This window comes from Anolis sagrei, chromosome 1 (genome assembly GCF_037176765.1).
Source record: "Anolis sagrei isolate rAnoSag1 chromosome 1, rAnoSag1.mat, whole genome shotgun sequence".
NCBI classification, from domain to species: domain Eukaryota; kingdom Metazoa; phylum Chordata; class Lepidosauria; order Squamata; family Dactyloidae; genus Anolis; species Anolis sagrei.
In genome coordinates, this window is record NC_090021.1 from 10,308,159 (window position 1) to 10,331,680 (window position 23,522).

General features: G+C 44.1%; 1 protein-coding gene across 1 annotated transcript; it reads left to right on the forward strand.

Annotated features, from left to right (window-relative positions):
- The first annotated feature begins 34 nt into the window (after positions 1–34).
- LOC132762148 (squalene synthase-like) lies at positions 35–21,959 on the forward strand. The gene is made up of 8 exons (XM_060755111.2): positions 35–145; positions 6,701–6,801; positions 10,809–10,992; positions 14,593–14,721; positions 16,563–16,754; positions 18,254–18,430; positions 20,255–20,407; positions 21,659–21,959. Exons 1-8 carry the CDS (start codon positions 50–52, stop codon positions 21,851–21,853), a joined length of 1,227 nt encoding a protein of 408 aa, XP_060611094.2. The 5' UTR covers positions 35–49; the 3' UTR covers positions 21,854–21,959.
- Positions 21,960–23,522: the final 1,563 nt, after the last annotated feature.

A 23,522-nucleotide genomic window follows, 5' to 3' on the forward strand; every position in this document is an offset into this window, starting at 1 on the left:
CCCTTGCTTTTTCCTTCCCAGGACACCTCAAATTTGCAAATCTGAGGCCATGGAAGTGTTGAAGAACTGGCTGGCTCACCCCAAAGAGCTCTATAACCTGGTGCGGTTCAAGATGGGTGATTACATGATGCCCAAGATGGACCAGGTAACTTGGTGTGTCTTTGTGTCAACTGGGTGTGTCATCTGCTTCCCCTTTTAAGTTGGTTATTTCCCTTTTTTATAGCTTTATACTATCATTGATGGTTAGTTATTCATATATTTATTTATATGTTATGTTTTGTTATATAAATAAGAGTTTGCACATGCTCAGGTGACTGGAATCAATTTTCCTCCCACTGGTCTGATTGACTGGGATTTTTTGGAGGGAGGGGAATCATAGAATCAAAGAGTTGGAAGAGACCTCATGGGCCATCCAGTCCAACCCCCTGCCAAGAAGCAGGAATATTGCATTCAAAGCACCCCTGACAGATGGCCATCCAGCCTCTGCTTAAAAGCCTCCAAAGAAGGAGCCTCCACCACACTCCGGGGCAGAGAGTTCCACTGCTGAACAGCTCGCACAGTCAGGAAGTTCTTCCTAATGTTCATGTGGAATCTCCTTTCTTGTAGTTTGATGCTGGTAAACCTACCAGTCATCTGTTTTCTTTTTCACTCACTGTGGATGGATGAATGTATCTTCAGGATTTTATAGAGTTTTGCTAAGCAAAGCAAAGAATACTCTGAAATAGTTTAGTCTGTTCCTTCATCTGAATTACAGTGTTCCCTTACTACTTCACAGTTTGCTTATTTGCAGACTCGCTGTTTCAAAAAATATTAATTTAAAATATATATAACGGTATTTTTGCTGTTTTGTGGGGTTTTGCCAGTGCCACTCTCCAAAGCGCTTTCCCTCCTCAGTCCTCCTTCCCTCCCTCCAGCTTTGAAGGGCCTTTCCTTCTTTTTCTTCACTTTATTTTAAGTTTAAAAAGACTTAAAATAATGTATAACTACTGAAATAATCTATATAAATAAAAATGTAATGTTCGTTTGTGGGATTAACATAACTCAAAAACCACTGGATGAATTTACACCAAATTTGGACACAAGACACCTAACAACCCAATGTGTGTCCTTCACTCAAAACTTTTTGGTTTTGTCATTTGGGAGTTGTAGTTGCTGGGATTTATAGTTAACCTACAATCAAAGAGCATTCTGAACCCCACCAACGATGGAATTGAACCAAACTTGACACATAGGACTTCCACAACCAACAGAAAATTCTGGAAGGGCTTGGTGGGCATTGACCTTGAGTTTGGGAGTTCTAGTTCACCTACATCCGGAAAGCACTGTGGACTCAAACAATGATGGATCTGGACCAAACCTTCCACGAATACTCCATATGCCCAAATGTGAACACAGATGGAGTTTGGGAAAAATAGACCTTGACATTTGGGAGTTGTAGTTGCTGGTGATATCGAGCTCTTTTGGGGGGGGGGTCTTCCCAGCGGGGAAGATCCCTGGAGATCGCAAAAGGGATCTTTGACCTTGGTGAGCTGCCAGCAAAAGCCAATCCAAAGCGCAGAATATTAAGAATTAATCCCACCAGAGGCTGAAGAGGTATCCAGTGACCGAAGCGTTTATTTAGCGATTCAGCTGAAAAGGATGCATTACAGGGATATTTCCTCTATAAGCATGCAGTACAGTGAATTTCAGGTATATTTATACAGGCAAAACAAAGAAATCCTGGTTTGAATCTCCCGCCCGCCTCCTGTCAGTTCCCTCTGTCCTGATTGGCCGGCTCCAGAACAGCTGGGAGGAGGCTTGGCCGCTGGTCCCGCCTTCCCTCCAATCGCCGGCCGCTGTCGCCTCCAGGGGGCCAATCAGAGCCCTCGGAGCGCCTCCGGAGATTGTCCAATCAGCGGCCAGGAGGCGGGCTCTAGTTTGACAGCGCGGAGGGGCGGAATGCCTGGGAGGCGTCTGCCAGCTGATGGAACACCTTTTGTCTCTTCACGGCAGGGAGGCGGATGGGGAGAACAAGGGATTTCCTGGGTCTTGATAAAAGATGTGTATGAGCAAAAAGGGTGGCTATGGGTGGTGTCTGGATCTCAACCCTGTAGGCAAAGGAAATCCTTTGACACAAGGGAGCATACACAAGCACCATGATTGATTTTATCAGTCTGTTTTTCCGGGCTTTTGGCTGACAAAATCTCTGGCCTTTGTTCGTCTGACTCTGAAAACAAAGCCATAGATCTGCCAGTATTTGTCCATGCAATGTAAATATGAATGGAGTTTCTTCCAAGGAAATTGGATTTCCCTAACGGTAATCCCAGGTCACATACTTTAGTAGGGTAAAGTTCAGAGGGAGAAAAGGTGGGGGAGAGGGTCAGGGTACATTTCATAGATTTCATATCTTTCCATATCATGTACATTCTTCATAAACTTTCATAAGCTCACAGATTTCATAAAGGGGGTCCCCATCCCATCCCCATCCCCAGCAAAGTTTATTAGAAGCAACAACAATTGGCAAAAGCAATTCATCAGAGTTCTTGAGGTTTGATCCCTTGCAACGAGAGCATGCACACACAGGCGGGGAGCTCCTTCTCCCCAAGCGGCTTGGTTTTTGAGTTCATGGAGGAAGCCCGTGATGCCAGGGCACCAAGTCAATCAGAAAGGGCAGAAAAGTCCGCAAAGAGTCCACAAATGGTGGAGAGTGGGGCAATGTCCTTTGGGGGAACTGCATTTCCCTGATCAGGGGCCAGGGTCCAGTGCACAAGCCAGAGAATTCACAGAGAGGAAACAGGAACCCAGTTATGGGTGCTGGGTCAGGAAGCAGCAGAATCCATTTTCCGGCCCTTGGTGAACTACAAATACTTGGGGGGGAAGATGCTCTGCATCACTGGGGTTTGTAGTTCACCTACAATCAAAGAGCATTCTGAACTCCACCAATGATAGAATTGGTCCAAACCTTTCACACAGAACCCCCTTGACCAATGGAAAATACTGTGTTTTCTGGTAGTCTTTGGCAACCCTTCCGACACCCGCTCACGCCTCCCCTCCAGGTCCCAACCCCCAGGTTGAGAAATGCTGCCTTAAGGTCATCAAGTCCAACTCCCTTCACCAGGGCAAGATAACATAATCAAAGCCCTCCGGACAAAGAGCTATCCAGCTATAGATATAGATAGATATATATGATTCACACACACACATGTATATGACAGATATAATATCATAGATTTGAAAAGGACCCCTAAAGAAGGACAATTGTATGTTCCATGTAGGCAAACCTGACAATCTCCACATCAACACTGACAAAGAAACAACAAGAAGTACTGTTTACCTACAAGCATAAAGAAATTACATATATTAGAAACCAACTCTTTCTCATTACTTTATTTTCGAGATCACCAGAAGGGGCCACAGCAACGCGTGGCAGGGGATGGCTAGTGTATAATTATTAAATTATAAATTAAATTATTAAATCATTAAATTATTAAAAGGGCGACTAAAATGATCAAGGGTCTGGAGAACAAGCTCTATGAGGAGCGGCTTAAGGAGCTGGGCATGTTTAGCCTGAAGAAGAGAAGGCTGAGAGGAGATATGATAGCCATGTATAAATATGTAAGAGGAAGCCACAGGGAGGAGGTGTTATCGAGCTCTTTTGTGGGGCTCTCCCAGCGGGGAAGATCCCAGAAGACCGCTAATGGGGTCTTTGACCTTGGTGAGCAGCCAGCGAGAGCCAATCCAAAGCGCAGGAATATTAAGAATTAATCTCACCAGAGGCTGAAGAAGTATCCAGTGACCGAAGCGTTTATTGTGATTCAGCTGAGATCAGATGCGTTATAGGGATAGTTCCACCATAAGCATATGGTACAGAGGTTTTCCAGCATTTTTATACACTCAGAACAAAGGAAAATCAGTTGAAACTCCCGCCCGCCCTCCCTCAGCTGGCTTCGCCCTGATTGGCGGGCCCTGGAACAGCTGGGAGGAGGCTTGGCCGCATGTCCCGCCTCTCCTCCAATCGGCGAGTGTTGCTGCTTCCAGGGGGCCAATCGGAGCCTTCCTAGCGCCTCCGAAGATGGTCCAATCAGCAGCCAGGAGGCGGGACTCAGCTTGACAGCTCAGGGGAGGCGGGACGCAAATATGGATTTACTTTTGAGGAAATAGGATTTCCTCTTGACAGTAACCTCAGGTCACATTCCTTTTTGGGGCAAGGTTCAGAGGGAGAAAAGGTGGGGAGGAGGGTCAGGGTACATTTCATATGATAGACTTCCATTATATACATTTCATCATGCTTCATATCCCTCATACATTCCATAAATGAATCCCCATCCCCAACCCAGCAAAGTTTATTAAAGACAACAATAATAAATGTATTTCATTCTTGTTGGAATCATAGTCTCCTTGGTGAAGGCGCATGTAGGCAGAGGCTGCTTGTCCCTCCAAGCTAGCCTGGTCTGAGGTTTGTGTCCAAAAGTGTGGCTGAAAACAGTCCGGGATGTGGAGCAGAAAGTCAATAGGAGAGGGCAAGCAAGAGAGTTCAAAGGGGGGCTTCCGGGTTGCGATCTGTGAAGCAGTGTCCTTTGGGAAACTACATTTCCCTGATCAGGGGCCAGGGTCCAGTGCACAAGCCAGAGAATTCACAGAGAGGAAACAGGAACCCAGTTATGTGTGCTGGGTCAGGAAGCAACAGAATCCATTGTCCGGCCCTTGGCGAACTACAAATACTTGGGGGGGGGGGGGGGGAAGATGCTCCGCATCAGAGGGAGAAAGCTTGTTTTCTGCTTCCTTGGAGACTAGGACGCGGAACAATGTCTTCAAACTACAGGAAAGGAGATTCCATCTGAACACGAGGAAGAACTTCCTGACTGTGAGAGCCGTTCAGCAGTGGAACTCTCTGCCCCGGAGTGTGGTGGAGGTTCCTTCTTTGGAAGCTTTCAAACAGAGGCTGGATGGCCATCTGTCAGGGGTGATTTGAATGCAATATTCCTGCTTCTTGGCAGGGGGTTGGACTGGATGGCCCATGAGGTCTCTTCCAACTCTTTGATTCTTTGATTCTATGATTCTTTGATTCTAAAATAAATAGAGTATCCCTACATCGTGGTTTTTCACTTATTGCGGGAGGTCCTGGAACTTAGCCCCAGCAATAAGTGAGGGAACACTGTACACTATTACTTATTTATTTACCACATTTCTACCTCGCCTTTCTCACCCCTGGGTTAATTCAAAACTTAATTCAAACAAGATGGAAGAGGCCTTTGTCAGATTAGGGAACAGGGATTAAGCTTGTGCTGGATAGGGTTACACTCTCCTTGAAGATGCAGGTTCTCCACTTGAGAGTGCTCATGGATTCAATTCTGAGCCTGGAAGTTTGGGTTTCAGCAGTGGCCAAGAGTGCATTTGAACAGTTAATGCTTGCATACCAGCTGCACCCATTCCTGGAGACATCAGATCTGGCCATGATGACACATACCAATGTGACAGCCAAACTCAAAGGGTGCTTATCAAATGGCTCTTCTTCATCCTGGGAGAAGTGACTCGTAGGGCGGTGCAAGGTTTGCCTGTGCCTTGTGCTATTAACCATCTTTATCAAAGGCTAGCTAAAATCAGAACACACTACATCCACAACACTCCTTTCATCTACCAAGCTTGTAACTTTATTAAAAAGAGATAAGATTACTCTGTCATGACTTGTTTTTGCAAAACTCACATTAACTTTTAGTGATAACAGAAATAATAATAATAATAATAATAATAATAATAATAATAATAATAACTAGCTGTCCCCTGCCACGTGTTGCAGTGGCCCAGTCTGTTGATCTGAAAAATAAAGTAATGAGAAAGTGTTGGTTTTTAATATATGTAATTTGTTTATGCTTGTGGGTAAACAGTATTTCTTGCTGTTTCTTTGTCTGTTTTGATGTGGAAAGTGTCTGGTTTGCCCACTCTGGAACATGCAAGATATCATTGTCCTTCTCTAAGGGTCCCTTTCAAATCTATGATACTATATCTGTGTGTGTCATTTTTATCTATTTATATCTATGGCTGGATGGCTCTTTGTAAGGGGGCAGATGTAATCTCACTCGGGAGAGAGTTCCATAGCCGAGGGGCCACCACAGAGAAGGCCCTGTCTCTCGTCCCCACCAAACGCGCTTGTAAAGGTGGTGGGACCGAGAGCAGAGCCTCTCCGGAAGATCTTAATGTCCTTGATCGTTCATAGGAGAGAATACGTTCGGACAGGTAAACTGGGCCAGAACCGTATAGGGATTTGTAGGTTAAAACCAGCACTTTGAATTGTGCTCGGAAGCTAATTGGCAGCCAGTGGAGCTGGTGCAGCAAGGGAGTTGTGCGCTCCCTGTACCCAGCTCCCGTCAGTAGCCTGGCTACTAAGTGCTGGACTAATTGCAGCTTCTGGGCAGTCTTCAGAGGCAACCCCACGTAGAGAGCGTTGCAGTAATCTATTGATCCTAATGTCCTTGGTGGTTCATACCATTATGTTTGGGTTTTGAGATCTTTGGGAAGGGGCACACCACTAGCTACTTTAGAATTTTTTCAAGTCACTTCTCATCCATTTATGGACAATACCTCCAAAGTAACTTCTTGAGTACTCACTAGGTCTTTCATGGCCCCGCCCCACCACCCCCAGGTTTACTGTCACGTTTCTGGCCTCACTTTCTGACCCTCTGGACCAATCCTGCCTTTCCCATTGTCTGTCTTCTTCATGTAGGATTCACTCAGCAAAAGCCTCTGTCTCTGTTACCAGTACCTGTACCAGAGCAGTCAGAACTACGCTACAGTCATCATCCAGACACTCAGTGGGGAGCTGCGGTGAGTTGGGGCATGTGCGTGTATCTGTGCATTTGTCTTGGGAAGAAAAAGGGAAAGTTATTCTTCTTATGGGAAGCCCAAACACTCTATGTGTCAATTGGGCTGCCAAGAGAAGTATATTCTATAAACAGGATGCAAGAGCTCGGAAGTTTTTCTTCCATGTCCTTTACAATATTTCCCCTATGTCTTTCTAAAGAGCATTAGAAACTCAAGCTTGTTATATGCAACACCAGAGGTTTGTGCTGAAGAACTGAGCAATCCTAGAAAACTGTTGGTTCTAGGTTTCCAGTCCAATTCTATAATCAACTTTCAGTGGATGTTCCTGTTTAACATGTTTAAAAGCAATGCGTTTTGGTTTGGAAAGATTAGCCATTTACAAGAAATTTTGCCCAGGGGATGGCCAACTGTATTTACTCAGTCTTCTAGGAGGCTCTGTTTGGCACAAATCTGTCCACACGAAGCAGGTGAACATAGCATTGAACGAAACATGCAGAATAATCACAGGATGTCTTAAACTTACACCTGTTGATAAACTCTACAAGCTACATTGTCCCCGCTGATGTGCGACGGAAAGTTCCTACTAACTGTGAGATAAATAAGATTGAACACTGTGCTGGTACGGCTGTACCAGGGGCTCCAACTTTATTTTCTTTCTGTTATCTGCTTTGTATCAAATGTTTGCTTGCAGTCATAGGACAGGCCACCTGTCAATCATAATTAAGCTTTGGTTCCACCCCTTGTTCAGGACTCTGGGAGGGAAAGGAGCCATTTTTTGAGCAGTCTCACTTAAGGAAGCTAAGCTATAGGACGTAGACCTGCTCGTCCCGTAGAAAAGCATCCTTTCTCAGTAACATAAACAGAAATTCCAGGAAAAAAGGTCCCAAAGCTCTGGCTGAGAGCTCACAGCCTCTCAGCCTCACAGCATCAGAGGGAAAACAGCCCTGAAGTTTCAAAGAATTTTCAGAGGGAGGACAGCACTACAGATCCATGGAACTCCAGCTGAAATATCTACAAGCCTCAGCTGGTAGGTCTACTCGATGCCCAGATGCATTTGGAATCGGTGGTACGACCCACATCACGAGGCCTAGATAATAGACAGCCTAGGAGAGATTAAAAAGGGTTTTTTTCTTACAAAGAAAGTACAGTTAATCAAAGTCAAGTACCAGTCCATTGAGGACTAGACTAAGAAAGCCTTGAAGTGTTGTTTGAACCATTAAAGATTTGTTGTTTGTTTCCTAATAAAGACTTTGTTGTATCATTAAGGACTCTAAAGACCATCACTTCAGAAAAATCCCTGAGAATCTCTCTTTGAGGCACCCCGGCTTCCCGCTGGGCTTAAAGTATACGTCCTATACAAAGACAATTGTTACAGCCCCAGCGTGCGACAGAACAAACACTGTGAAAGCCACCCTTCATGGCTATCAGGCTCCTCCCAGTAGATTCAAATCAAGAAAAAGCTTCATGAGAACCACCGCTCCTCTTAACATTTCCCCAGCAACAGTCTCTCTGGGCAGCCAAACTATGAAAACCCACGAGGGTCTGCCTCTGGGGGCAAACCAAGAATGGGCAACTTGGAAGTCCCTGAAAGTGTTGAAGAACTGGCTAGGTGTCCTGGGATAGCAGAAAGAACTGGGTGTGTCATCTGCTTTCCCCTTTTAAGTTGGTTATTCATCTTTGTACTTATAGCTACAAACTGCTCAAACTTCCGTACAGTGGCCCTTATTTCTCATGCCAGTAAGGTAATGCTCAAGATCCTGCAAGGAAGACTCCAGCAATACATGGAGCGAGAGTTGCCAGATGTTCAAGCTGGGTTTAGAAAAGGCAGAGGAACGAGAGACCAGATTGCCAATATCCGCTGGATAATGGAGAAAGGCAGGGAGTTTCAGAAAAACATCTACTTCTGCTTCATTGACTATTCTAAAGCCTTTGACTGTGTGGATCATAATAAATTGTGGCAAGTTCTTGGTGGGATGGGCATCCCAAGCCCCCTTCCCTCTCTCCTGAGGAATCTGTACAAGGACCAAGTAGCAACAGTCAGAACTGACCACGGAACAACAGACTGGTTCAAGATTGGGAAAGGCGTACGGCAAGGCTGCATCCTCTCACCCAACCTTTTTAACTTGTATGCAGAACACATCATGCGATGTGCGGGGCTGGATGAATGCAAAGCTGGGGTGAAAATTGCTGGAAGAAACATTAACAACCTCAGATATGCAGATGACACCACTCTGATGGCCGAAAGCGAGGAGGAGCTGAGGAGCCTTCTAATCAAGGCGAAAGAAGAAAGCGCAAAAGCCGGGTTGCAGCTAAACGTCAAAAAAACCAAGATTATGGCAACAAGAATGATTGACAACTGGAAAATAGAGGGAGAAACCGTGGAGGCCGTGACAGACTTTGTATTTCTAGGTGCAAAGATTACTGCAGATGCAGACTGTGGCCAGGAAATCAGAAGACGCTTCCTTCTTGGGAGGAGAGCAATGTCCAGTCTCGATAAAATAGTGAAGAGTAGAGACATCAGACTGGCAACAAAGATCCGCCTAGTCAAAGCCATGGTATTCCCTGTAGTAACCTACGGATGTGAGAGCTGGACCTTAGGGAAGGCTGAGCGAAGGAACATCGATGCTTTTGAGCTGTGGTGTTGGAGGAAAGTGCTGAGAGTGCCTTGGACTGCGAGAAGATCCAACCAGTCCATCCTCCAGGAAATAAAGCCCGACTGCTCACTGGAGGGAAAGATACTAGAGACAAAGTTGAAGTACTTTGGCCACATCATGAGGAGACAGGAAAGCCTAGAGAAGACAGTTATGCTGGGGAAAGTGGAAGGCAAAAGGAAGAGGGGCCGACCAAGGGCAAGATGGATGGATGGCATCCTTGAAGTGACTTGAGGGAGCTGGGGGTGGTAACGGCCGACAGGGAGCTCTGGCATAGGCTGGTCCATGAGGTCACGAAGAGTCGCAGACGACTGAACGAATGAACAACAACAACTTATAGCTATATGCTATTATTGATGGTTAGTCTATATAAATAAAAATGTAATGTTCGACAGTACAATGTAAAGTTCATTTGTGGGATTAACATAACTCAAAAACCAGTGGATGAATGGACACCAAATTTGGACACAATACACCTATCAGGTCAACGAGTGACCATCACTCATAAAAACACTGAAAAATACAGCAGAAGAGATTTAAAAGGCAAAAAAATAAAAATTATATTACAGCACATGCACAAAATCACATATATACACAAACACATATATACCTACACACACATACACATATACACACACATAAAACACAAATACACAGACTGGACTACAAATTTAATGTTTATTTGTGGGATTAACATAACTCAAAAACCACAGAATGAAAAGACATCAAATTTGGACACAATACATCTATCAGGCCAATGAGTGACCATCACTAAAAAAAAACACTGAAAAACACAACAGAAGTATTGAGTATTCAGGCCAAGTGTGGTCCAGATCCATCATTGTTTGTCCAGAGTGGTCTCTGGGTGTAGGTGAACTACAACTCCAAAACTCAATGCCCACCAAACCCTTCCGGTATTTTCTGTTGATCATGGGACTTCTGTGTGCCAAATTTGATTCAGTTCCATTGTTGGTGGAGTTCAGAATGCTCTTTGATTGTAGGTGAACTATAAATGACAGCAACTATAACTTCCAAGTGACAAAATAATTTGTGCCAAATTTGGTCAAGTGAATGAAAATACATCCTGCATATCAGATATTTACATTACGATTCAGAACCGTAGCAAAAATTACAGTTATGAAGTAGCAACAAAAATGATGCTATGGTTGAGGGGTCACCACAACATGAGGAACTGTATTAAGGGGTCACGACATTAGGAAGGTTGAGAAACACTGCTATAAGGGTCATACTGTACTCTGAAGTAGTTTTGATAGTTTCTTCCTTTGAAATACTGACTGCACCACCAAGTTGGAATCCAAGTCACAAGTGATCTTCTTCCCTCCTAAACTTCTCCCCCAGCCATGCAGTTTGCATCTTCTATTTGGTCCTCCGGGCTCTGGACACTGTGGAGGATGACATGACGATCAGCTTGGAAACCAAGATCCCCATTTTACATAACTTCCATTCCTACCTGTATCAGCCCAACTGGAGATTCATGGACAGCAATGATAAGGACAAACGAGTGCTGGAAGATTTCCCAATGGTGAGCTACTGCCCCCATACTTTAATCTCAACTTTATATGCCTATGTAGACTGTTTGGAAGCATTAGCTGGTCCACTCTCTGCCAGTTTGTTTCCAGGCACAAACTGGTCATATGGTTCAGGTCTAGGCTACTTGGCAAATCATATCTCAAGGTACAAACCAGCCCAGGGCCTGCAATCCTCAGGATTGGCTAAAACCTTTATTTTCAGGCAGGCTTCTGCAAGTCGCTTCTGATGTGAGGGAATTGGCGTCTGCAAGGAAGTTTGCCCAGTGGACACCCGGATGTTTTACCATCCTCTGGGAGGTTTTTCTCATGTCTCCACATGAGAAGCTGGAGCTGACAGATGAGAGCTCATCCTACTCCCCGGATTCAAACCACCTACCTTTCGATCAGCAGACCTGCTGGCACAAGGGTTAAACCCACTGCACCACTGGGGGCTCCTGATCGGGGGTGACGTGTAGTGTTTTATGTATGTTAGTAGTTTTTTAAAATGGGTTTAACTGTTTATTTTTAAATAGTTTTTGGTTTAATGCTATTGTAATGTTGAAAATATCGAAAAAACGTTGAAATGTAATAAGATCAATCTAGATTAAAAGGAAAACTCTAGGGAGATATTGAGACAAAAAATAAAATATTAAATTACAATATTTGAATTTTAATAAAATATTCCAATTATTAGTATTAATATCACTTGTGGGTAAGTATTAATTTTAACTATATTTGTTTAAATTTAGCAGAAGTTAAAGCAATGAGAAGAGAAGTATATTATAATACTTTGATAGATGCCTTGACTTGATTGCGGGGGGGGGGGGGGGGGGATTAGCTGTGGTTTTAGTATTTTTATGTTTTTAATTTTTAATTTTTTAATTTATTTGCTTTTTAAAAAAGAATGGGGCTAGAGGAGTTGCAGGAAGTTATTTTAATGTTTATTTCATTTCATTTTAATTGGGTTTTTAAAAAGTTATATCCTTTAAAAAACATAATAAAATGCATTTATAACATTTCATGATGTGGATTCGGGCTATATGGCCATGAAGACATCTGCCCTTGCGCCATGCTACTCTGCTGCTGAGTACGCATGCCCATTGTGGAACACATCTCACCATGCTAAAACAGTGGATGTGGCTCTTAATGAGACATTATCACAGGGTGTCTGCGCCCTACACCACTGGAGAAATTACACTGTCTAGCTGGCATTGCTCCACCTGACATCTGCTGGGAAGTAGCAGCCAATAGTTAAAGGGCCAAGGCAGTGACATCTCCAGCTCATCCCTTGTTTGGGTATCAGCCAGCACGTCAACGACTTAAATCAAGAAATAGTTTTCTAAGATCTACACAGACACTCGCTGGAACACCTCAGCAAGCGAGAGTCCAAAAGTGGCAGGCTCAAACCCAGAATCTCAATCAATAGCTGACCCCAAATGAGAGACTCCCCCCTGGGCACACAGAAGACTGGGAGACTTGGAAGGCGCTGAACAAACTGCGCTCTGGCACCACGAGATGCAGAGCCAACTTTAAGAAATGGGGCTAGAAAGTGGAATCCATGACATGCGAGTGTGGAGAAGAGCAAACCACTGACCACCTGCTGCAATGCAACCTGAGCCCTGCCACATGCACAATGGAGGACCTTCTTGCGGCAACACCAGAGGCACTCCAAGTGGCCAGATACTGGTCAAAGGACATTTAATCAACTACCAAGCTTGCAAACTTTGTGTTTTGAGTGTCTGTTTGTTTGTTTTGTTAAAAATGTAATACAACCAGGGCCGTAGCCAGAAAAAAAATTCGAGGGGGGGTTTTGAAAATTTAAGGGGGGGGGGGTTGAAACCTGTCTCCTAATTCACACTGAAGCAAAGAGCACAGCAGGGGGCAGAGCAGCCTTCAAGAGCCTGCAGTTCCTCCCCTGTCAACCACCTCCACCAAGTCTGGCCTCCTTAATGAGAGCATTCAACACCCCCCCCCCCCCAAAACTTGGTTGCTTCGCTACATCAGCTATTGCTGCAAGTAATGACACTGTGAATAAATGGTCAACATTTGCAGTTCTGGAGGAACTCTTCATTTTTTGCATCTCATAGACTTAGCATGGGGATTTGGTTAACCAGTTAAAATTCATGAGTAAACCAAGTTTTTTTTTAACCTGAAAAATTTCGGGGGGGGGGGGGTGGTGTGAACCCCTACCCCCCCCCCCCCCCCCGCCCCCTTGCTACAGGCCTGAATACAACTGTTTGGTTGCTCCTGACACGATAAATAAATAAATGATGTGGATTGGTTGACATGCATCGGAAACGTCATGGATGTGGCATGAGAAGTATTTGGAAAATTTGCTAGACTTGTTACACAGATAAAGGAAATCATGCTGTTGGTGGCTTGATAGCACTTGCTGCAGACATAAGGAAGCTCCCGTCTCTAAATAGGTGGAGAAAAAAAGTTAAAACAGTCATAAAAAGGACCAGTAACAGTTGTTGTAGGCCTCTAGAACATGGCCATATAGCCCGAAAAAACCTACAACAACCCAGTGATTCCCGCCATGAAAGCCTTTGACAATACATTGGACCAGTAACAATTGAATTCAAGACATTTTGAGTAGTTTTGCAAAGATATAAACAGTGAATATAATCAACTTTTGATACACAGTGAAATTCATTGGCTATCATGAAAGGAAGTTTTGTCAGTAAAATAACCATAGCTGTCAGTTATCTATTCACTACTTTTTGCACAAAATTTCAAATATTTGCAGCACACCTTATGTGAACGTTTTCTAGTTCCTGATGCAAGCAAAAAAAAAGTTTCAGGTATAATAAAGCTTGTAAGTGAAATGCAGCTTTCTTATTAGTTAGCTAGTTAAATTTTCCAAATGATGTATTGTCGAAGGCTTTCATTGCCAAAATCACTGGATTGTTGTAGGTTTTTTTCATTTTCATTCCAACAACCACTAGGTCAGATTACACAGAGAAGCCATTGAAATCCACAAGCATGTGGACAATTTCAACAGAAAGGAAGAGACCATGAAAATGAACAAAATCTGGCTGCCAGTATTAAAAAACTCTAAAATTGCAACAGCACAACAACAGAGAGGAAGCAGGCAGGGACATCTAATCACCTCTCAACAAAAGATTGCTCCAGGCACTGCCAGGCCATCAAATGCTAATCAAGCTGGTCAGTTGAAACATTCACACCTAGCTCCGGCAGACAAGAGCCCTTTGTCCCACCCTGGTCATTCCACAGATATATAAACCCTTTTTTCCTAGTTCCAACAGACCTCACTACCTCTGAGGATGCTTGCCATAGATGCAGGCGAAACGTCAGGAGAAAATGCCTCTAGAACATGGCCATATAGCCCGAAAAAACCTACAACAACCCAGTTTCCAAATGATATTTGGTCATGGTTTGCGATTCAGGTATTGTTATTGTTATTTTAAGTTTTTTTAATTGAAGCATTCTAATTAAAATATCATTATAGGAGTGTATGCATTGATATATGTTTCCCTTCTTTCCAAACTGGAAAACCCTTGGTGAGCAACATTAAATCAATGTTTGATATGATCTTGAGTTGAGTCTTGGTAGTCTGTTTTGGGAATTAGCAATTTCCCCTTGTGCCCTAGATCTCCTTGGAGTTCCGCAAGCTGTCAAAGGTCTATCAGGATGTCATTGCTGACATTTGCCGCAGGATGGGCCTTGGGATGGCGGAGTTCTTGGAGAAGAAGGTGGAATCTGTAGAAGACTGGGACAAGGTCAGTGGCAATCTTTCGTGGTGGACGTAATCCTTTGATTGGCTGAAGTGGGGTGACAAAGGGGTGTACTTTCAAAAATATTTATACTAGTACACAAGTTTTAACCACATACAACCACATTTCAGAAATAATAAAACAATCAAAGCAAAGCAAAGAAATCACAATAATACCTACACTAATTTACTTACTTACTTACTTAGGCGATTCCTCGTAGCTTGAGGATGATGGTCTTTCAGATGTGGTGTCTTGGTGGTGGGTCCATAGGTGGCTGTGGAGCTCTATTCTTGATTTGCATGTTCTCCTCCAAAGAGCCCCTGGTAGCGCAGTGGGTTAAAGCACTGAGCTGCTGAGCTTGATGATCGAAAGGTCGCAGGTTCGATTCCGGGGAGCGGTGTGAGCTTCCACTGTCAGCCCTAGCTTCTGCCAACCTAGCATTTCGAAAACATGCAAATGTGAGTAGATCAATAGGTACCGCTCCAGCAGGAAGGTAACAGCGCTCCATGCAGTCATGCCGGCCACATGACTTTGGAGGTGTCTACGGACAACGCTGGCTCTTCGGCTTAGAAATGGAGATGAGCACCACACCCCAGAGTCAGACATGACTGGACTTAATGTCAGGGGACTACCTACCTCCAAAGAGGACATTGGTTTCCAGATGGAAGGTGGTCCCGGTCAAGGTTGGCTTGATGCACCTTCCTCATGGCACATTTCTCCCTTTCGCCCTCCACTCATGCCTCTTCAAATTCTGCAGCACTGCTGGTCACAGCTGACCTCCAGTAAGACCGCTGAAGGGCCAGGGCTTCCCAGTTCTCAGTGTCTATGCCACAATTTTTAAGGTTAGCTTTAAGCCCATATTTAAATCTCTTTTACTGTTTATTCTAAGTAAGACTAGACTAAACTAAAATAAACTAGACATTCTGGATTTATATACATATACTTCCAACTTGCCCAATCATAATCAAAGGTAATTTAATAATTTTCCACTTCTATAACTATCTTGATTAAAATCTTAATCATACTAATTTAAGCATTACTTCTATATATACATAAAGTTATCTATTGCTTGTGACCCCCCTGGTGGCACAGCGGGTTAAACTGCTGAGCTGCTGAAATTGCTGACCAAAAGGTCGGTGGTTCCAATCCAGGAAGGGGGTGAGCTCCTGCTGTTAGTCCCAGGTTCTGCCAACCTCGCAGTTCCAAAACATGCAAATATGAGTAGATCAATAGGTACCACTTCTGTGGGAAGATAATGGAGCTCCATGCAGTCATGCTGGCCACGTGACCTTGGAGGTGTCTATGGACAACACCGGCTGTTTGGCTTCGAAATGGAAATGAGCAACACCTTCCAGAGTTGGACATGACTAGACTTAATGCCAAGGGGAAGACTTGACCTTTTTTTTAATCTATTGCTTTAAATGGCTTAGAGCTAACTGAGAAATACACTTCAATGTATTGTCGAAGGCTTTCATGGCCGGAATCACTGGGTTGTTGTAGGTTTTTTCGGGGTATATGGCCATGGTCTAGAGGCATTCTCTCCTGACGTTTTGCCTGCATCTATGGCAAGCATCCTCAGAGGTAGTGAGGTCTGTTGGAACTAGGAAAAAGGGTTTATATATCTGTGGAATGACCAGGGTGGGACAAAGTGTTAACATACCCATCTCTGTACATTCCTGAATTTTCAGTATCCAATTCCCTACCATTTTTGTTTAAAAACTCCAAAAACACCTGTTCCACACAGGGCCTGGGGGTGTGAAGAGGAATTTCACCACATTTTAAAGCTTCATATACAGCCCTAAAGAATCCACCCTGCCCTAAAACTTGAGTGTTTTGAACCTCTCTAGTACTGCCACTACGTCGCTGGTCTGGTGGGGATCGGCCTCTATCAGCTCTTCTCTGCATCCAAGCTGGAGGTCCCTGTTGGTGACCAGGACACGGAGCTTGTAAACTCCATGGGGGTTTTCCTGCAGAAAATCAACATCATTCGGGATTACCATGAAGACCTACTTGTGGGCAGAGAGTTTTGGCCTCGAGAGGTAAGGAAAATGAGGGTGAGGCAGACACCCTCATTTTGCTGAGTAGTTGATGGTGTGATCTTGTGTTTGTGTTCTGTTGTGCTCTGGGCCTGTAAAGAATTTCCTTTAGAACAAGACGTGCAACCTTTGCCCAGCGGGAAGCCCAAGGAGAAGTTCTCAGAGGTTTTCCACCACAAATGACCTTTAGATGGCTTGTGTAGTATAACAAAGTCTTTTATTAATGAACAATCAAACAGAAACTTCTCTTGTCTTCAATAAAGCTAAACAAATGCTTCCAGGCCTTATGCAACTGGTGACTTCCTAATCTTGCCCACGAAGGACAGGCAACTGTCTTCAATAACTTCTTCTTTACTTTAAAGGAAAATCCCCTTTTTAACTTCTCCCAGGCTTACTGTAATCTAACCCTTTGTGATGTGGGCTCGAACTGCGTCTCGAATGCCGAGTGGACCTACCAGTAAGGCAGTATACTCTCCAGCTGGAGTTCTTTGGTCTTTAGGGCTGTTTTCCTGGACATCTTTGGAGACTCTTAAGACTGTTTTCCCCCGGAAAATCTTAAGGGTTAAAGCTTTTGTACAGGGGAAGCTTGCACACATCCTGTACATTAGTTTTCCTTGCTGAGACTAACTAAAAAATGGCTCCCTTCCTTTCCCAATAGCCCTGAGCAAGGGGTGTAACCAAAACTTAACGATGATAGACAGGTGACTTGCCCTATGACTGCAACCAAAGGAAGCCACCTTTCTGCAGAACCCCTGAAACCCTGAACTGCAAGCAAACACTCAATAGAAAGCAAATAAAGTGGGAGCTCCTGGTACAGCCGTACCAGCACAGTTTGGGTTTACAGCATCTTGAGTCACTGATTTGTTTATTTCCTCAGTTCATAGAATCAGAGTTGGAAGAGACTTCGTGGGCCATCCAGTCCAACCCCCTGCCAAGAAGTGCCCCGGAGTGTGGTGGAGGCTCCTTCTTTGGAGGCTTTTAAACAGAGGCTGGATGGCAATCTGTCAGGGGTGCTATGAATGCAATTTTCCTGCTTTTTGGCAGGGGGTGGACTGGAAGGCCCATGAGGTCTCTTCCAACTCTTTGATTCTATGACCATGGACTGTAGAAGTGATGTTGAAAGTCTACATGTGGCCAATGGGCCACGTTTTGCCCATACTCGTTTGGTCATGTGAATGTTGGATGACGATTCTGCACAACCATGATTCAAATCTCCACTCAGCCATGGAAATCCATTGAGTGACTGCCAGTAGAAGATCATGGAAAACCTCTGAAGGAATCCTAGCAAGCATGCCCTACAAAAGGGTCATCATATGACAGAGTCAGCTTAAAGGTGCGTGATAACAACACAAGACAAAATGCATTGTGCAAACTAGAATGGCTGAATTCGGTCTCAATGTTTATTGAGAAAAGAGATAAAGTGGCAGATTTCTTGTTGTGACATTGCAACATCCCACCCAGTTCTGGTTGGACAGCATTTCTAACCCTTTGAGTGTTCCCAGGTGTGGAGCAAATACGTACAGAAGTTGTCGGATCTGGCAAAGCCTGAGAACATTGACAAAGGTGTCCAGTGTCTGAATGAGCTCATCACCAATGCCTTGCACCACATCCCGGATATCTTGACCTATCTGTCACAACTGAAGAACCAGAGTGTGTTCAGGTTCTGTGCTATCCCCCAGGTAGGTTGGATAGCCCCTATGGGACTTTGCCCCTTTGTGGGTCTTTTCACATTGCACAGTGACAACATTATGATTCCCTTAACTTTACTTCAGATACAAGCTCTCTTTGAGGTTTTAACGCTTTATTAAAGAAAACAAAGGCAAGTTACTGTATTCCATTTAGTGTCAGAACTGCCAAGCACTGCAAGCTTCATATATTGATAGGTAGCACAATTCTTTCTCTCTTTTCTTGCATAATATTCCCCCACTAGTCAGAATGCAGTATACTTTTGTGTGTGTGTGTTTTTCCTTCTTGGTAATCAAAGAGTGAAGTCAATACGGACTTTAGGAGGGTCTCCCCAGTAAGAGAGACCCCTAGGACTGCACCAAAGAGGGTCCATGACCTTGGGGAGCCGTCAGAGAAGCCTGATTCCAGCTATTTTATTAATATTAATAATTGAAATGAGACTCTTGCCAAGGCGAAGAAGTGGCACCGAGGTTTATTGAGCGATTCAGCTCAAGCGGATGCAATTGCAGTGATCATTCACATGCAAGCATACCAGTACATTGATCAGAGGCATATTTATAGCAAAATACAGGTTTGAAAGTTTCAAAACTCCCCTCGCTTCGGCTCCTTAGCAAATCAGGGAGAGGGAGGCGGGATGGAAAAGGGACAATGTGTCCAGAGAGGATTATGACATTCCACTGTCCTGGATTTCCTGTGCCCGAGGGATCAGCCAGCCAAGGAAACTAGTTTTTTTGTTCTTGTGATGGATCAGTGATTAGGGTTTTCCCCTTCCAGGATCAGATAAGGTAGAAGGTGAGGCTGGGAAGGATGTTTGTTGTGAAGGAAAACTTGGCAGAGGAAATCACAGTTTGATGACCCCCTCCTAAAGTCAAATAGTAACTCCAGGTCCCATTGTTCAGATGAGAGTTCTAAGTAAATAGGTGTTTTTGTGATTCCTGATTGCCTTTTCAGCCCAGCGGGCTGCTTCCTGATCAGCTTCCCAAAGGGCAAAAGAGTTCATGGCTGGGTCAGACTTGTGAAGGAAATACATAGAAGGAAAGTATATAGAAAGTATATAGCCTTTTGTCTCACCCTGGTCAGTCCACAGATATATAAACCCCTTTTTTCCCAGCTCCAGCAGACCTCTGAGGAAGCCTGCCATAGATGCAGGCGAAACGTCAGGAGAAATGCCTCTAGAACATGGCCATATAGCCCGAAAAAACCCACAAGAACTGAGTATATAGAAATTGTAGGAAATTCATATCAATCAACCCTTCTCCATCCCACCCACCAGAGAAATTTAATAAAGAAATTATTTTCAAGCAATGTGAGTCCATAGTTCATTTTGAGGGAAGTTCATGAGCGGGAAAGATGTCCTTGTGAGTCCAAAACATTAGGCAGAGCTGCCACGCTGGGATCGAAGCTGGTCCTTGGGAAACTACAACTCTCATGAAGGGCAGAAGTCCCAAGATCCAGCCATTCCCCAAAAGTCTTGTGGGGTCCTTGTTGTTGTTAGTGACTTGGCAATGTGACCAAGACTTAACCCTTACTGTGCAGTCTGGTGCCCTTGCCCTTTGCAGAACTATAAGTCACTATCCCTTATTTGGGGGGGGGGGGGGCTCGGCTTCAAGAGCAGGATCAGGCCTAGTTGGTACTTGGATAGGAGACGGGCACAATGCTTTTGGCTATATTTCAGTGGGAGGAATTGGGAAAACCACCACAGAGTATTTCTTGCACACCCTCCTCCCACCCCCCCCCCCCCGAAAAATTGGTGACTTTTCGGGCCAAATTACAGCAGGACTATTTTTGGTGATTTCTGCCACCTTCTCCTCTTCCAGGTAAAAGGCATTGCCACCTTGGCAGCCTTCTACAACAATCCGCAGGTCTTGCAAGAAGTGGTGAAGATCCGGAAGGGGCAAGCTGTCACCCTAATGATGGATGCCACCAACATCCAGGCTGTCAAAGCCATCATGTTCCAGTACATGGAAGAGGTGAGTTGATGTCAGTGATACATTATAGTAAACAGACTAGATCCTCTATATCACTTGTGGAACAGAAAGTGTTGTTTACATTCCCTCTTCTTTGTTTTTTCTAGTTGGGTTTCCCAATAGAATCTCGCCTATCCCTTTCCTTTGTTGTCAATGCCTTCTAGATTGAATTGTTCTTTCTGTATGTCTTCAGGTCTTTTCTATTTTACAGTGACTTCTAAAGCTAAGAGTGTGTGGAACGGTATACAAATAAAGGTTTATTATTGTTAATAATAATAATAATAATAATAATAATAATAATAATAATACAATTCTCTTTTTGACATCTTGGGAGTGGATTTTTTGGATTGGATTTTGTTGGATGTTCCCTCAGATTGCTCTTAATTGATAGCTCATGTTCTGGAACAGCTGTACTAGGAGCTCCAATTTTGTTTGCTTTGCATTGAATGTTTGTTTGTAGTCCTAAGTTTCAGGGACTCTGCAGATAGCTTCTTTTGGCTGCAGTCATAGGGCAGGCCACCTGTCCGTTATCGTTAAGTTTTGGTCCTGCCCCTTGCTCAGGGCAATTGGGAAGGGAATTGGGCCATTTTGTTAGTTAGTCTCAGCCAGGTTAGCTTATGTATAGGATGTGTGTAACTTCCCCTGTACAAAAGCTTCAACCTTTAAGAACTCCAGGGAGGCATTCCTACATCTTTAAGAATTTCCAGGGAAACAGCCTTAAAGACTAAAGAACTCCAGCTGGATAATATCCACTGCCTTGCTGGTAGGTCCGCTCGACGTCTGAGAAGCAGTTCGGCCCGGTAGCGGAGCCCACATCAGTGAGGGTTGGATTTCAGTCAGCCTGGGAGAAGTTAAAAAGGGGAATTTTCCTTTTTTTTAAAGGTTATTGAAGATAGTGCCTGTCCCCTGTGGACAAGATTGAGGGAGCCAATGGTTTATCAAGAAAGCCTTGAAGTACCTGTTGGATTTCATTAATAAAAGACTTTGTTGTACTTCTCAAGCCATCTGAAGATTCTTTGTTGCGGAAACCTCTGAGAACTTCCGCTTCAGCCCCTAGCTTCCCGCTGGGCAAAGGTTACCCATCCTATATTTAAAGTCAACCAAATACAGGCCCAGCGCGTGACAGAATAGCTCATAATCAGCATGTTGAATTGCTCAAACAGGGAATTTCCATTTCTAACCCCAATACGTGTTAAATGTTGCCCTGCCCTGAGAAATCTGCTTCTTAATGGATGTTGTCTCTTCTCTTGGTAGATTTACCAGAAAATCCCCAGCACGGATCCTTCTTCCAGCAGAACCCAACAAATTGTCACTTCTATCTGTTCGTTGTGTTCACCCAGAAGGACCCTGGTCCCACGAACCCATTACTCCCTTGGTTACTTGTCCTGCGTGATGGTTTTGGCAGCCCTAGCCTGGCAGTATCTAAGCACAGTGTCCAAGGCGGCTTAAGAAGACTGACACTCAAGGCAAGAACTGAGGAGGGAGGTGTTCTGGAACGGCTGTACCAGGAGCTCCAACTTACCTTTCCTTTGTTGAGTATTTGCATGTATTCTAACGTTCTATGCATTTTATAATGGCTTTCCTTGATTTGCAGTTATTAGACCAATGACCCCTCAGTCATCGTTGGGTTCTCTAGTTCCGCCCCCTTTTGGGTTTTGGGAGGGAAAGGGAGCCATTTTGGCTCAGTCCACACAGAGAAGTCTTCGTACAGGACGTAAATCAGGTCCTCCTGTAGAAAGCTTCGTCTTTTACAGCTTGGCTGGGGGAATACAGTCTCAGCATAGCCTTTGCTGGGAATTTACAGCCTTATAGCTCCTTTACTGAAGGGATCCAGCTCCACAGCACTACAGCCAGCCATTGCTGGGAACTGAAAGTCTACAAAGGACTCTGTCTGGTAAGGGCCACTCGCAGCAGCCAGAAGCAGTTGGTACCGGGTGTAGGGGTCCCACGCTAGCAAGGCCTAAGACAGACTGCCCAGATAGAGGTTAAGGATTTCCCCGATAGCGAAGAAACAGTTTATGAAGATAGTTGCCTGTCCCCTGTGGACAAGATTGAGAAAGCCACCAATTGGTTAAGAAAGCCTTGAAATAGTTGTGTTTTATTGAAGACCTTAGCAATAATAAAAAAACTTTGTTCAACCTTTAAGCAATCTAAAGACTCTGTTTAAGGAAATCCTAAAGCTTCTCATCTGAGGCAGCCCCGGCGTCCCGTTGGGCACACAAAATATACGTCCTGTCTACAGTCTCTTGCACAGGCCCAGCGAGTGACAGCACAGGAGGGATGGCTTTATTTTCAAAATTCATTTTATTAGGTCTTCAAAACTGGAACTTACTTCCAACAAAGTGAAAATAAAGTAATAAAAACACAGATACAAAAATAGAAAATGAAACAAAAGGATCAAATACAGAAGTCACCTCATAGCGTTCCTTCCATACAAACCCCCCCCCCCCACTGTTACCAAATAAAACCAACAAATAATCTCAATCCCACACTATTTATTTATTTTATTTATCGTGTCAGAGGCAAATTGAGAATACAGCTATAATGTTTTTTTTAAAAAAAAACACAAAGTTATACTAAATTATTATTATACTAAATTATTGTTATACTGAATTATTATTATAGTAACATAAACAAAGTTATACTAAAGTTATACTGAATTTCCTTTGACCCGAAGCCGTCCACTTGGAGTGCCTCTGGTTGCGCTGTGAGAAGGTCCTGCATTGTGCATGTGGCAGGGCCCAGGTTGCATTCTAGTAAGTGGTCTGTGGTTTGCTCTTCTACACACTCGCATGTCATGGATTCGACTTTGTAACCCCATTTCTTAATATTGGCTTTATCTCGTGGTGCCTTCCAAGTCGCCCAGTCTTCTGTGTGCCCAGGAGGGAGTCTTTCATCTGGTATCAGCCATTGATTGAGGTTCCAAGTTATAGCCTGCCACTTTTGGACTCTTGCTTGCTGAGGTGTTCCTGCAAGTATATCTGTAGATCTTAGGAAGCTGTTCCTAGATTTAAGATGTTGACATGTTGGCTGAGATTCATACAGAGGATAGGATGGAGATGTCAATGTCTTGGTCCTTTCATTACTGGCTTCGAATCATAGTGATAGAGTTGGAAGA

Bases quoted from the DNA above. Each gene is read 5' to 3' on its own strand.
- LOC132762148 (XM_060755111.2), top strand. From the start codon at position 50: ATGGAAGTGTTGAAGAACTGGCTGGCTCACCCCAAAGAGCTCTATAAC. The intron at 14,722-16,562 runs GTCAGTGGCAAT...GAACCTCTCTAG, and splicing joins CTGTAGAAGACTGGGACAAG to TACTGCCACTACGTCGCTGG. The intron at 18,431-20,254 runs GTAGGTTGGATA...CTCCTCTTCCAG, and splicing joins GGTTCTGTGCTATCCCCCAG to GTAAAAGGCATTGCCACCTT.